The following is a 15,992-nucleotide window of genomic DNA, read 5'->3' as shown; positions in this document are numbered from 1 at the left end:
GAAGGGGGTGGGAAGGGATAAATCAGGAATTCGAAATTTGCACCTCTTGGGGAGTGAAGGAAATGTTAGCTATCTTGATTGTGGTGGTGGTTTCATTGGTGTATACATCTATCAAAATTCACCAAATTGTACATCTGAAATGTATGTCATTTACTGTACAGGAATCGTACCATAATAAAGGTGTTTAAAAAAAAAGAAAATGACAATAACAACATTAATGATAGTAGTTAACTTTGAACATAAGATCTCATTTGATCTTCAGCACCCAAGGAGGTCTGAGCTCTGAGCTTTTATTATTCTTCCCATTTTATAGATTTTTATAGATGTGGAGACAGGCTCATGGAGGCTGTGACTTGCCTCAGGCCCCACAGCTGCTTCAGAAGGAAGCTTCTTCGATGATCACTATCTGTAGTCTTTGAGCAAGTGTGAACACCTGATAATGTTGTCAGAGAACAGGCCAGGTGCAGAAAGAATTAGAATTTTAATACAGCCAACAGGAGTAGGGAATCATAACTGATTCCCTTTAAGGAAGCAGCAGAGGAAGTCTGGTTAGGCCCTTGAGAGGCAGGCTTGCAACACCTGGCCTCCCCAGGTGGGGCCTCAAGCCATGAGACTTCCCCTGGTCGCCATAAGCTCCAGTTTTGCACATCTGGAGAATGGGTATAATAGCAGGGACCAACCTCACCAAGCAGTTATGAGGATTCCAGTGAAATCAGGCATATGTATTTGTCAAAACCCAGCAAATGTCACTCAAGGCTTGTGCATTTTGTGAGAAAAAGAGGACCCCACATACAAATATTGAACTTCCGATTCATAAATGCATAATGAAGTGTTTGGAGGCAAAGTGCACTGATATCTGCAACTGACTTATACGTTAAAAGACAGTGAATGGGTGGCTGGATAGAGAGATAAATGGATAGAAGTATGATGTAGAAATATGGTGAAATCATTGTAAGTTCTAGGTGGTGGACATATGGATGTCCACTGTAAACTTTTTTTTATGTTTGAAATTTTTCATAGTTAAAGGGAAATACTTGGTGAAAGCAAAATCATTAGCACAGTCATTAAACGGAATTATAATTCTTAATGGATGAATTGCAAATTGCATATCTAAGGGGAAGTGGATTACAATCTTAATATAATAATAGCCAGTAATTGATGCATGTGGGGTTCTGAACTGTGAACATTTATTTTAAAAATGATTAGCATGATTAAATAAATCACTCCATCTCATTTAAATCTTACACCAGTCACGTGAGGGATCTGCATTTTACATTCGAGAATTGAAGTTCTGAGAAGGGACAAAAGACCAGAATTTAGGGCAGGAAAAGAGTTCCAGGCTAAACTGATTTGCAGATGAGCCACCCGCGGATCACCCGCACTTTCTTGGCGATTCTCGCGCCGGAACTTTTGTAGTTTACGCACACCAACCCTCAACCTCAACGCCCCGCTCCCTTAGTACCCGCCCCGCTGGCCCCGCCCCTGGACAGAGCCATTCTTATTCTGCCTTCAATCGGGGTGACTTGGCCCTATCTCGGCCTAAGCCCTGCCGCTGGAGGGCTCTGAACCAATCGGCGTGGGCGGGTATGTCCCTGATCTCTCAAGCCTCGCCCCCGGGCTCTTTATCCAGGCAGCTTCCGCCAAAACGCCTCAGAGCCACGCGGCGCTCCATGAGGTCCGTTCTTGGCTAACAGCTGTTACCTCTCGGGATCCCGGACCGCCGCCGCCTTCGGCACCCAGGGGACTGGTTCTTCCCTCCCCGGCCCAGAAGCCTGGCTCCGCTCTTCCTGGAGCTCTGTCCTCCGGCCCCCAGACAGGCTCCCCAGCCTTCGGTTTCCAGGACCCAGGCACCCCGGGTCCCCGACGCCCGGATCAAGGAGTCCCGGATCTGCGCCACCGAGACATAACTAGCCTCTTGAAGACCTCCGCCTCCTTGACGTCTTCAGCCTTCCGGTGCCAAGGACCCCAGGTTCCAGCTTGAGAAACTTAACCCCGAGTGCCAAGAACCCCAGGTACTCCCACCTCCCAGCTTTTGAGCGCCAAACACAGCCTGGAAGAGTAGAGGAGCCCCAGCGTCCAGCCTAGTGAATTTCAAACACTCCAGCTTCCGAGAGCCAAGGAACCTAGGCTCTGTGAACTCACAACTCCAAGGAACCCTCCGAAGTTCCAGCCTCCAGGCTCCGTTAACTCAGTTCTAGGGAAAGTCAGCGTCCCGGGAAGGAGCCTTAAGCGCTCTTAAGCGCTCCTAAGCGCTCCTAAGCGCTCCCAGCTTCCAGGCGCTAAGGAACCCCGGGGCGATCATCATGGTGGCCGATTCACCTAAAGGAGACTCCAAAGCGTACGCGGCGGCGGCGCCCACCGCCAACGGTGCCTCGGCGTTGGTTCCTCTAGAGGACCCAGGCGCAGCAAAAGGCGGCAGCTGCGGCTCCCGGAATCAGGTGTGCCGCTGCCTTCGAGCCAACCTGCTGGTGCTGCTGACGGTGGTGGCGGTGGTCTTGGGCGTGGCGCTGGGGCTGGGGGTGTCGGGGGCCGGCGGCGCACTAGCGCTGGGCCCCGCACGCCTGGCTGCCTTCGCCTTCCCTGGCGAGTTGCTGCTGCGCCTCCTAAGGATGATCATCTTGCCGTTGGTGGTGTGCAGCCTGATCGGTGGCGCCGCCAGCCTGGACCCGAGCGCGCTCGGCCGTCTGGGCGCCTGGGCGCTGCTATTTTTCTTGGTCACCACAATACTAGCTTCTGCGCTCGGCGTGGGTTTGGCGCTCGCGCTGCAGCCGGGAGCCGCTTTCGCAGCTATCAACGCCTCGGTTGGAGCCTTCGGCTCGGTGCAAGAAGCCCCCAGCAAGGAGGTGCTCGATTCGTTCCTGGATCTTGTGAGGTCAGACCCTGCCCCCTCCGCGGAGGAATAGGGGGAAGGGGGTGCTTCAGCCACGTGGGGAGGGGACGTGTGTTAGAGTTGGCGGGAGTCTCCAAGTGGACTGGAGCGAGGTTTGGGGATATTCCTCAGGGCCTCAGGAAAACGGGGTGGAATAGTTGGGGGAGGTCTGGCCCCTTGAGGGTCAGGATACAGAGGGTGAGACAGACTCCTAGAGGAGGCTTCTTAAGGCAGGATCTTGCTACATAATTGGGACCCCACAGGAGGGCGATAGGCAAGGAAGTCTTATAGAGGGAGAAGGAATAAGGCTTGAGGGGTTGGGGGTACATAAGAGGGTCACTCCTGTGAGGGGAGAGGATCCAGAGGGGAACTTGGAAGGGGATCTGGGGTGGCTAAGAGCCCCAGGTTGGGGCTTCTGGATAAAGATTTAAGTCCAGTGTCTAGATAAAATTTGGGGAGCCCTGGATGAGGAGCAACTCCCAGACACTCTTCCCAGTCTCAGGGTTCCCGACACCACGTGTCACCCTGAAAAAGCCAGGTCCTTTTCTCAGCCTCCTTTCCTCACCCAGTTCAGCTGGGCTGGACCCTTTATATGTCCCTGGTAGTCTGTCCACCTCTGCAAACTTCATCCCATTTCCGACTCTGTCTGGTCCCCGGCCACCCTCCCCCACACTAGGCTGCCCAGAATGGGGGTAGATACTTTTCCTTCTGGCTTCTGCTCCCCTCCGCCAAAATGGCTCTCCCCGCTTCTAAGGAGGGCATTCTGCTGGGTCCAGATGGCCTTTCCTTTGAGGCTTACTGATTCAGTGTCTCCAGGTGGGTTGGGGACTTCCTGAAAGTAGGGGAAGGAAATGATATGTCATGGAACAGGGTTCCCCCAGCCTCTTGGGGCACCAGTGCAGGCTGAGATGGGAGACTCCAGGGAGGCTTGGTGTCCAGAAGTTACAGTGGGTGGGCACCTCCTGGATGAGGGAGATTAGCTGGGTCCTGACCCAGCCCTGGTTGTCCTAGGGGGTTACAGGGCAGACAGGCACACCCTCTCGAAGGCTGTTTGTGTGTACAGGCTATCCCCTTGTGCCAAAAGAGATGTCATTCTCTTGGCCAGCCACTTAATGACTTAGCTGGAACATCCCTCAGAGCCACACAGCTTTATAAGCAGCTGACACGCAGCTGGACACACTCAGCGACAGCTGTGGCATCTCACACTGACTCGCGAGCTTATACTAACACACACACACAGGAAACTAACACCTCTTTAGCACAAATAGCCACTCATAGATGGGCACATACATACTCACATACACACCAACCAGGCCACACACCACAGGGTTGCACATATCTGGACACTAAACCGCATCCCCCCAACCAGATACCAACCCTTGACAAACTGTTAACCAACCACCACTGACAGCTGTACACCCGCCACATTGGTCGAGCAGGGTGTTGAGGTTAGGATTATAGAGCCAGCTGGCTGGGTTCAAGTCCCAGCTCTGCCACTTCCTAGCCAGGCAGTTTTCTTCACCTTCAGTGCTTCAGTTTCCTTTCCTGTGAAATGGGGATAATGGTACATGGTCCTGAGGGCTGTTGCGGGGATTCAATGAGTTGATTTATTTAAAGCACTTAGCACAGCGCCGGGAGATACCTTTGCTGTTATTTTTGTCTCACCCCGAGACACACGGGGTCCTTGTCGCTCAGTGGGGATGAATGCACGCCACTGCACACGTAGTCACACTCAGACACCCTCATACGAAAGCCGCGTAAACACAGACGCACATTCATGACAACACAGCCATACTTGTGGCTTTCTTACTACCCCTTCCTGGCACACTCAGATCTTCCCCACACCCCGCCAGCCACCAGCCAGCCCTTTTCTGACGCCTCCAGGGGGAAGTAGCTGATGCAAGATGTCCAGGGTGTTAAGTGTGCTGCTGGGGTGGAGCTGAGGCCCCGTAGCCCTGCCCCGGCCTACCTTGGGAAGCTAACATTCCTCACCCTCAATCAACCTTCCCTTGAGGCTAGAACACGAGCCTCCTGGGACCCTAGGAGTCCAGCTCAGACTCCCCACACCTGGAAAGAGGTGCAGATCCAGGTCCATCTCTGCCAGGCCGAACCTGGCTGAGGCATTAGGGGGAGACACATTTGGGTACAAATGGGGCCTTCAAGTTTCTCCCCAACCAGAGGCAAACCCAGCCCCCCTGACCCCCCTGACCTCCTCCTGTGGTATCTAATACTCCCCCCATGTCTATCTCTGCAGAAATATCTTCCCCTCCAACCTGGTGTCCGCAGCCTTTCGCTCAGTGAGTCCTCGGGGGTGTCCCTCAGGGTGGAGGGTGGGCAGGGAGGGAGACGGCCAGTTGCAGCCCCTCGGTGCCTGATTTGGGGCAGTACCTGGAAAAACACACAGGCCCAGATATTTATGGGCAATATTGCAGGGTTCCTGGGTGACTTCTGAATGAAACCCATCCACGCCCCTCTGGAGTTCTAATTCTAGCTGTGTGACCCTTAGCAAATGCCTTTACCACTGTGTGCCTCAGCTTCCGCCTCTAGAAAATGGGGGTATGAATTATCCTACCACAGCAGGGTTGCCAGCGGGATAGAATGAGGTCACATTTAAGGGATGCTTAGGGCAGACTTGGAGCATCATCAGTGCCAGGATGGAGTTGGGGGAGCCTTGAAGACAGTTGATACTGACTCTTTCCAACCCCTCCTCCCCTCTGCAGTATGCTACCTCCTATAAGGAGATACCATTTGATGAAACCCTGGTGAAGGTAAGAGCAGTGGATGGGTGGTGGGGGCCCCACCCTATGGCCCATCCTCTTGATTTTTTCATTTTGTTCTTATCCCAGTCTTATCTGCCCTTGGGGTATTCTGACATTTGCTGTGCTATTTGTTTTAAACTCTCTGCAGCCCCTCCCCAATTCCTATCTTTTCTTCCTTTCTAGAATCTCCATTTTGCTCTCTCTTCTCCCTCCCCACAGCCACGCCTGGGTCCAGACTCTTCTTTTCCCCTTTTCCCCGACCCTAACTTGCCCTGGCCTCCTTCCTGATCTGCTCCAGGCCCCCCCCCCCCCCCCGCCCCAACCCCTACTTCAGCCTGGCAGCTCCAGTGGTCTTTTCAAAGCACGGACCTGACCCGGCCCCTCTCACGCCTAAAGCCCTGACATGCTCCCTGGTGCCCTTGGAAGAAAGCCCAGGCTCCTCACCACAGTCCACAGGGCCCTATGAGGTCCGGCCCCGCCCAGCTGCCCACCCAGCCTCATCTTGTGACTTTGCTCGGCCCATTCCACTCCAGCCACTGTGAATTTCTGTTCTTTGAGCACCTAAGTTAGAGTCATTTCTAGGTTGTCGCATATTGTTACCTCTCTCTAGAATCTTCTAGACCCCTCTTTTTATCTGATTTACTCTTACTGTTCTCCAGGTCTCAGCCCCTGCCTCCGGAAGCCCTCCCTGATTGCCCTCCAAGCTTGGCAGTACCACCCTCCTCAGTTCCTACATTCCCTTGGGTTCTCCCATTCTAGCCCTTCCCACTCTGGGTGGTCCTTGGTGACAGGTCTATTTCTCCTGGACCTGGACCTGGGAGGAAGGAGCCCGAAGAACTGTCTTATCACTGCTGGGTCCCAGCAGTGCCCAGGACAGGCCCTCGGTGACTGTATTGGTTGACTGATCGGCCCCTCCCGTCCCCATCTGTTCTTGCCCAAAGGTGCCTGTGGGGGGTGAAGTGGAGGGTATGAACATCCTAGGACTGGTGGTGTTTGCCATCGTCTTCGGCGTGGCCCTGCGGAAGCTGGGGCCTGAAGGAGAGCTGCTCATCCGTTTCTTCAACTCCTTCAATGACGCCACTATGGTGCTGGTCTCCTGGATCATGTGGTAGGTGGCGGGGTCTGGGGGTGTGGGGTGGGGCGACCCTCTGTCTGCTCCTTGGAGCCAGATGGCCTAAATTCAAACCCTGCGTCGACTCTTCCTTGGCTGAGGAACAAGTGACTTTGGACAAGTGACTTAACTCTCTCTGTGCCTCCATTTCCTCGTCTATAAAATGAGAACTGTATTCCATGAGAGCTAAGACTGAACTTGGAAGCTTCTTGATCCTATGGGAGGGTAGGACAGCTGAGTTGTGGCCACAGCCTGGCTAACGCATCTGTTTTCGAGATTTCAGTGTCATCAAATGTTTGCCTTTGGATTGACGATTAAAAATATTGCCTGCTTTATAGGGTTATCATGCAAATGAGACGAGTGACTAAGGCACAGGTAAAGCACTTAGAAAGTGCTTTAAATGTCTAGCACCTACTAGGCATTCACTTAATGTTAGCTATGATTATTACCATCATGTATGAGCTTTCTTAAATAACCTCAGATAAGACGAGAAAGAAAAAAAAAACAGGTACAGAAGCCTCTGGCTTCACCCTTGGCAACTCTGCCTGTCTCATCTCCACATGGTGTCACACTGATTCTCAGGACCCATCCTGGGTCTCGCAGGTCAGAAATCAGGAGATGGGTTAGGGCTGCTGTGTTTTTCACAAATCTCACCCCTCATCTGGTATAATCCCGGATTCTGGTGTAGCTGACGTCTGATAACTTGCTGGGTAGAACAAGGAGCACTTTGTCGCAGAGGCGGGGTGGTGTGTGGGGAAGACCAGGCTGTGCCACTGGGCAGCCTGGGTTCCCATCCCGGCGCTGCCACATCCTAGCTGTGTGCCTACGACAAGTGGCTTTCCCGCTGGACCTCGGTGTCCCCATCTGGAAAATGACGTTGATAGTACCAGGTACAGGCGAGTTAATATGTGTAAAGTTCTCGGGACAATGCCTGACCTATAGCATGCCTACAGTAAACAGACTTAGCTAATATTTATCAAGTACTTGTATCATTTCTGGGCATGTCACACTGGCCAGAACTTGGGCGTTTGGCCAGACCTAGCTGCACAGGTGGCTGGGAAATGGTACCTTCCTTCTGTTACTAAAGAGGAGAATGGATTTGAAGACAAGTCGCCGTAGCGATCAGGCAGTCAAGGAGGTGGTGTTGGGAGCCCTCCTGGCTGGGACCCTTGAGATCTTTACTCCAGGAGAAGATGATAATAATTCCAGCTGAAGTCTATAGATTGCTTATTGTGTACAAAAGGCTTTCAACTCCTTTCAACTGGCATCTCATTTCATCCTCCCAGCATTCCTATGAGGTTGGGAGCATTATGGTCTCTGTTTTACAAGCCTATTCAATTTTGTTTAATTCAGCAATGCCTGCCAAGAGGCTCAAAATAGGAGCTCCCTCATAGGGTTGTGGTGAAGTCACAGTCAGGCTCAGCTTCATACCTGGGAGTTGTCCTCAAGACATGAGCCATGGTCTTTATTTTTCATGATACAGTGAGAGACTGTATGGATTTAAGTCACACTAGCTGCTATAACAAACAAACCCAGAAAACGTACATGATATGCATGGTGGGTGTTTATTTCCTGATCATGTGTTAGGTCCCAGTCTGGTGGGTGAGTACTATTCCGTGTGGCTACGGAAGCACCCAGGCTTCTTTGATCTCCCAGCTGCACTATCTTCAAGGAAGTGCTGTGGGCGCCTCCTGACTTCAAGGGAGGCTGAGAAATGTGGTCAGGTCATGTGCTAAGCACCGTGCCTGGCCCTGGGTGCCCCTGTGATCAGTGGTGGCACTGTCTCTTGGGGAATTAGGTATGCTCCTGTGGGTATCATGTTCCTGGTGGCCGGCAAGATCGTAGAGATGGAGGACGTGGGGATGCTCTTCACCAGTCTTGGCAAATACATCCTCTGCTGCCTGCTCGGCCACACCATCCACGGGTTCCTGGTGCTGCCCTTCATCTACTTCCTCTTCACTCGCAAAAACCCCTACCGCTTCCTCTGGGGCATCATGACGCCGCTCGCCACTGCCTTCGGGACCTCCTCCAGGTGGGGCCTTGGGGCAGAGTTTTTAAATTTAAGGGACCTGGAGCAGGCATCAGATGTCTAAAGACCCCTGAAATGTTGTCTTTGGGGACATTGAATCTGGGTTGGGGCCATATGTACTTTCATAAGTTTCTCATAAGGCCCTGGACCCCCTCCCGCTGTTAGGAAACCACTGCCTTAGAGATCTATTTCTCCCTTCCTGAGACACCCCTCCCCGCCCCAAGGCCTGGCCTTGGGGGACTCTAGTGCTTTACCCTGGATCCAGTCACTCAAAGCTCCTTCCACCTCTCCTGGGTATTTTGTTCATCTCTGCTGGCCCTGTCCCCTCAGAACCCCACCCTCCCTATGGCAACATCCCCAAGAATATAGTCATCTTAGTCGAGGTCTATTATTAGTAGAGATTGGGAGGTCGTCAGTGAGACCTCAGACGTTCTGGAATTTAGGTATGAATTTTTGTGTGCATTTTGAGGAGTAGCAGTCAGTACTCTCCCGAGGGTTCAAAACGCCAGACATTTTGGAATGCCTCCATTTTGTGGGATCACTCTGGCTCCAGGAAGAGAAGGGCACGGAGAGCTGGGGAGGGCTGAGGGCCAAGGGGTGGGGGAGGGGAGGCCTAGGGATGTGGGAAGGGGGCGGGGTCTAGACTGATGGGCGGAGCTTGCAGAGGGTTGTGGCGCTGTGTGGGCAGGGCCAGGACCAGGGAATGACGGGGGTGGGGGTGGGGATAGATGGGGGCGTGGCTTGAGTGGTGAGTGGAGCCAGTGAGAGCTAGAGCTAACTGGGACTTCTGGTTCCTTGCAGCTCAGCCACTCTGCCGCTGATGATGAAGTGCGTAGAGGAGAAGAATGGCGTGGCCAAGCACATCAGCCGCTTCATTCTTCCCATCGGTGCCACTGTCAACATGGACGGAGCTGCGCTCTTCCAGTGTGTGGCTGCAGTGTTCATTGCACAGCTCAACCAGCAGTCATTGGACTTCGTGAAGATTATCACCATCCTGTGAGTGTGGGGTGGCTAAGGCTAGGACGCTCGATCTACCTGACCCCTCCCCTGAGAATGGACACATGCTGGGAGGAGCAGGTCCCTCTCCCTCCTGATAGCTTCTCCCACTCCTGAAGGGCCTCACCTGACCTTCTTTCTCCTCCCCTAGGGTCACCGCCACAGCATCCAGTGTGGGTGCAGCGGGCATCCCAGCTGGAGGTGTCCTCACTTTAGCCATCATCCTTGAGGCAGTCAACTTGCCGGTTCATGACATCTCCTTGATCTTGGCTGTGGATTGGCTAGTGTGAGTAGGGGTTCGGGGCTTCAGTGGGGCTCAGGGGTACTCCTGGGAGAAAGAGGATGAACAAGAGAGTCACTGAGAATCTCTGGGCAGAATAGGAAAGGAAAGAAGGAGTTCTAGAAGAAAGGAGATAGGACCTTGAGTGTTCCAATCAGAGGGAAGGCAGGAATCTTTGGGGTTCTAAGAGGAACCCCAGAAAGGTAGCATGTCCCAGTGGTTAACAGCAGACTCTTAGGCCAGGCTCAAATCCCAGAGCTACTGTTGCTAGCTATTATGACCTTGGGCAAGTACTCCTGTGTCTCAGTTTCTCCACCTGTAAAATGGAGAGAATAGTTTCTCCTTTAGGATTAGATGACTTAATCCATGCAGTTCTCTTAGAACAACTACTCAGAACAGTACGTATTAAGTGCTACATAATTGTTAGCTATTATGATGAAGCTGCTAAGAACATAAATAATTGGAAAAGTTTGGTTTCAGAAGTTAAGTAGAAAGTTACCGTGTGTCTCAGCAATACAATGCCTAGGTATAAACCCAAGAGAATAAAAAAACGGTCCACTAAGACTTGTGTATGAAGATTCACAGCAGCACTATTCATAATAGCAAACTGGTGGAATCAACTCAAATGCCCACATCAGCTGATGAATGCATAAACAAAATGTCATCTCTCCATCCAAAGGAATATTATTCTACAATTAAATGGAATAAAGCAGTGATACATACATCCTGTAACATGGATGATCCTTGAAAACATGCTGAGTGAAAGAAGCCAGACACAAAGGAACACACTGTATATGATTCCATTTATAACTGTTCAGAATAGGCAAATCTATAGACAGAAAGTAGATTAGTGGTTGCCTAGGGCTGGGAGGATGGGAGAAAATGAGGGATGACTGCTTAAGGGGGACGAGGGTTTCTTTCTGGAGTGATGAAGTCTTCTGGAATTAAATAGTGGGGATGGCTGCACAACTCTGAATAAATGAAAAATCACTAGGTTGTATGCTTTTAAAGGTGAATTTTACAGTATGTGAGTTACAGCATGATTTTTTATAAATGACACACAAACACATCCCCACAAAAAGTATAAAGAGGAAGGAAAATCCTTAGGGTTCCAGGGAGGAGAAAGGCCTGAGGGAGAACTTAGTATTTCAGACAAGATCAGGCACATTCTGGGTAGTACGGCTGTAGACGAGAATTTAGTATTTCAGAAGGAATAGGAGGCACCAATGGGTTTTCTGGGGCTCCAAGAAAAGGGAGGGATGAATTTTGAGGTTCTAGAAGGAACAAATCTTGTGTTTTGTTGGAAGAAGGATCATTAAGGGATCCAGGCGAGGAGAAGACCTTTGGGGTTCTAAGTCAGAGAAAACCTAATGGGACACTTTGGGATTTCAGGGAAAAGACAGTGGTTAGGGGGCTTCTGGGATTCTAGAGAAAAAGATCTTTTGAGGTTCTAGACGAAGGGATATTTGGGATCCTAGGAGAATGGAGGGGTGAGTTTCTGGGTCTAGGAGGAGTAGCACAGGGGCCTGACCCCTCCTTTCCCATTTATTTCCTTCTCTTTCCCCTTCAGGGACCGGTCCTGTACTGTCCTCAATGTGGAAGGTGATGCCTTTGGGGCGGGACTCCTTCAAAATTACGTGGATCGTACAGAGTGTCGTAGCTCAGTGCCCGAGCTGATCCAGGTGAAGAGTGAGACGCCCCTGCCTGTCCCCGCCGAGGAAGGCAACCCTCTCCTCAAACACTATCCGGGACCTGCTGGGGATGCTGACCCCTGTGAGAAGGAATCAGTCATGTAAATCCCAGTAGGACCGTCCCTGCTCTGACAGGAGGTGCTTTGGACATTGGAATCATACAGGGTGGGTGAACAGACAAACAGGGGCTCTTGGGGGAGCCCTGCACACACACTTGGGGAGCCACCAGCCTCAGCCTCTCTCCCTGACATCCGATGTGAGGGGCCTCGCTGCTGGGGTCTAAGCATATGCATGTATGTGTGAGTCTGTCCCCAAATCTCCCCAATCTTCGACTCCTGTCCCCACCTGAGGCTAGGAAACAGCAAGATGGAGTAGTGTCCTCCCCATCCCACCTTGTGAACCTGCCTGGCCTCCCTGTCTCGGGGCTCAGGGCATCATGGGAAATTCTGCCCTCTTTGAGCAGAAGGATGTTTTGACAGGTTGCTGGTTCCTTTGCTGGTTATTTTGGTGGCTGTAGCTCTAGCTCTGTATGTGTGTGTTCTGTGGCTCTCCATGGTACATTCCACCTTGTCCCCAGGCCATCTGTTCCCTCCACAGTAACAGAAACACTCCTAGGAAACTGAGGACAAATACTGGTTTCTCCAGAGGACATTTTTAGCAATAAAATGGTCACGTATATCTAATCAGATGTGTTTAAGAATTCAACTACAAGGGCTAGCCATGCAGAAAACAACAAACAACAACCCAAAAAACGTGATCAATTGGACTTCACTGAAATAAAATATCTGTTCATCAAAAAACACCATTGGGAACCACCATGAGATGGCACTCACTTATTGGAATGGTAACAAACAAAAACAATACAATGTAGGGATGAGGATGTGGAATCGTGGAATCGGGCCGAGCTCATGCACTGCTAGTGGGAATGCAAAATGGTCCAGTCACTTTGGAAATCACTGGGTAGTTTATAAGAGCTGGGCACTTTAACATCAAAGTGTACATTAAAGTATCTACTTACCATGGTGCTCAGGAGTCCTGCTCCTGAGTATTTATCCAAGAGAAATGAGACATTCTGTTCACACAAAAAGTGGTCCATAAGTGTTTATAGCTGCTCTCTGTAATTGCCAAAATTTATAAGTGAATCAATTGGATTAGCTGGTATAATTCATTCATTTGATGGAAGACTGCTTGACAAAAAAAGAAAGAAAAAGTATGGATATACTCAACTTGGATGTAGCTCACAGATAGTATTTTGAGTGAAAGGAGCCGGAAACAGTACAAGCAGGATAATTCTATTTATATGAAGGTCTAGAACAGGCGAAGCTGGTCTATGGTGAGGGAAATCAGAACCATGGTGACCTGTGAGGATTTATAGACTGGGAGAGGGCACAAGGGAACTTTCCACAGCAGCAAATGTTCTGTTTCAATAGAGCTGCTGCTGACCCAGATGTAAACATTCAATTAACTGGGGTACATAAGATGTGTGCACAATATACCCTATGCATGTGATCTTCCAGTAAAAAATTTTGTACAATCCATGACAAATTCATTTCCCACTGTAACCACCTCCGCGGGAAGGATCCCTTGATAGTTTAACTCTCCCTATCCTAGTAGCCCCAGTAATGACTTGCTCTTTTTTTTAACTCCCAAGTTTGTTGTTTGAATCAAAAACCTGCCATGGAGGGCGGGGAGATAGCTCGGTGGTAGTGTGTGCTTAGCGTGCACGAGGTCCTGGGTTCAATCCCCAGCATCTCTGTCAAGATAAATAAGAGCCTAATTACCTGCCCCCACCCAATAAGTAAATACATAAATAATTGGGAGGGGAGGGTAGAGCTCAGTGGTAGAGTGAGTGCTTAGCATGCACAAGGTTATGGGTTCAATCCCCAGTACCTCCATTAAAAATAGATAAATAAATAAACCTAATTACCCCCCCCATCGAAAAATAAATAAGCCTAAGGGGGAGGGTATAGCTCAGTGGTAGAGCGCATGCCTACTATGCACAAGGCGCTGGGGTCAATCCCCAGTACCTCTATTAAAAAAATAAACCTAATTACTATTACCCCCAAATAAATTAACCTAATTGCCTCCCCTCCCAAAAAAAATTCCCTGCAATTGTTTTCAGCCTTGAGTGCATCATGGATGCGGCCGACACCCGCTACAGCTCACCTGTCCTAACAGGTTCGTGTCTTGCATGCAGTTGAAGTGTGTTACATGTTACTGATACTATGTCCCCCTCCGTAGGTCTCTGTTGACTTCCGCCAGGTGCCTGGAAGCACCACCAATCTGGGGCCAATTAGAGATGCTATCTTGTAGCTCAAGCATCTTTTTGGGGGGTTTATTTAGTTACCACTCACGGTGGCTGTGTGGCAGAGAAATAGAATTCATATCTGATTCTGGGCAAAGTTCTTGGGCATTGCACACACAGCCACTAATGAGTTCGTTAAGTGTTGGAAAATTAAGTAATTGGTGTTTTCCATGCTTTCTATTATGCCAGAACCTGGTAGGTTGTTATGTAAGTGTTTAATAAGAGTGTTGAATGATATTTGGGGAAATTGGTTGGAGTTTTAGGATGGAGTTGGTGTACATTATTTTCCCCGCTTGAAATGGTGTATCCTCAATTTCCTATTTAATGCTTTTCTGGGGGAATGAATTAAATTTAGATTATGAGATATCTGTTTAAAGAGGTATGTATTACATCCACACTATTTTGCACGTACAATCTGTAGAGACGTTGTACGTACAAAGAATAGGTAACTGGTCCAAATTCCACCAAACAGTACTTACCCAATTTTTTTCTACTTTTAAAATGTGCTGAGCACATGCCACTAGTGCCTATAATGCTGGCCTAGGTCGTATAGAAAGACCGGAACCATCTTAAACCTCCTTGGTGTGCATAGGGCCTTAAGGGGCTCCCAGACCTGGTCCCTACTAGGCTGTGCCCTCCATGAGGGAGCCAGCTTTGTCCTGTTCACCGCTATACGCCCGGAGCATGGCCTCAGGCCTGGCACATAGTAGGTACTCAACATTTACAGAATGAATGAATTGGACTCCAGCTACAGAGCTGTCTCGTTATAAAAGGCTGTTACCCTGGTGCAGATCCTGCTTCTGCTACCTACCAGCTGTGTGACTTTGGGCGGGTGCTGCCAGATGTCCCCTCTGGCAACAATGGCTCTGTTACACCTCACCCAAAGGCCACTGATAAGAGCAGAAGAAAAAGCACCTGGGCGGCCACTGCCTGGAGCCCAGCCCCTACCTATCTCTCCCTTTCTCCCTGCCCCATCCACTCCTATTACTGGGACACCCCGCTTGCTCTTTTGAAGGAGCCAGGCTGGGGAGGGAGGGCTGGGGCTGGCCTTGGATTGGGCTTGGGCCTGGGTTCAAGCTCAGAGTGATGGGATGAGGGGGAGGCAGGGTAAGGACTCAGCTTTGTCTTCGAGTGACAGATTAGTGTTTCTAGGCCTGTGGGACCCTCTCTTCTGCTTTTTGGGAGTCAACCTTATTGAGGTGTTCATTTACATACAATAGACTGCATCCATCAAAGCAGATGATGGGGAAAATGTTAAAAATTTTAAAAAAAATTTTAAGTAAAAAAAAATCCAAAAAACCAAAAAACCCCCAAAAACAAAATGGAAAAAAGCAGACAGGATGACTTTTGACAGATACGTAGACTTGTGAAAAACCACTACCGCAATCAAAATACACAAGTCATTCTCTCTCTTCTAGAATTTCACTTTTGTGGAATCATATAGTAATGTAGTTTTTTTTTCCCCCTTTCTTTTGGTAGGGAAAGGTAATTAGGTTTATTTATTTATTTTAAACTGTTTTTAATGGAGGTACTGGGGATTGAACCCAGGACCTCATGTATGCTAAGCATGGACTCTACAACTGAGCTATACCCTCCCTCACAGTGTATAGCTTTTTGTGTCAGCTTTTACTCAGCATAATGCTTTTGAGATTTAGTCATGTTTTTACATGTATCAGCAGTTCATTCCTCCCCCTCCCCCCTTAATCTCTGGGGAGAATTCCCTGGTCTGGATGTGCAAGACATACAGTTCATGTCATGTGTTAATGGACCTTGGGTGGTTTCCAGTTTGGAGGTATCGTGCATAAAGGTGCATCTGTCAACATGTCTTTGCACGCCATCCACTTTTCGCAACAAATATTTTACAATGTCTGCAAAATATTTACTACTTGGTAAGCGCATCAGCCCATGCAACAGCCTATGGGACATGGAGCCCCTTTCCCTCCCACTGTGCC

The 15,992-nt window shown here is 49.8% G+C and overlaps 1 protein-coding gene across 1 annotated transcript; it reads left to right on the top strand.

The window, feature by feature from the left end:
* Positions 1-1,635: 1,635 nt before the first annotated feature.
* Positions 1,636-12,537, top strand: SLC1A5 (solute carrier family 1 member 5). Its single transcript, XM_010997713.3, is given in 9 exon segments — positions 1,636-2,872; positions 5,124-5,166; positions 5,590-5,637; positions 6,570-6,736; positions 8,538-8,771; positions 9,570-9,764; positions 9,916-10,050; positions 11,615-11,783; positions 11,785-12,537. Coding segments are annotated over 9 exon segments (1,626 nt in total). The 5' UTR covers positions 1,636-2,303; the 3' UTR covers positions 11,851-12,537.
* Positions 12,538-15,992: the final 3,455 nt, after the last annotated feature.

Source organism: Camelus dromedarius, chromosome 9 (assembly GCF_036321535.1).
Source record: "Camelus dromedarius isolate mCamDro1 chromosome 9, mCamDro1.pat, whole genome shotgun sequence".
Lineage (NCBI taxonomy): Eukaryota > Metazoa > Chordata > Mammalia > Artiodactyla > Camelidae > Camelus > Camelus dromedarius.
The sequence above is the reverse complement of the archived record's forward strand: the minus strand, read 5'-3'. Positions and strand labels throughout refer to the sequence as shown.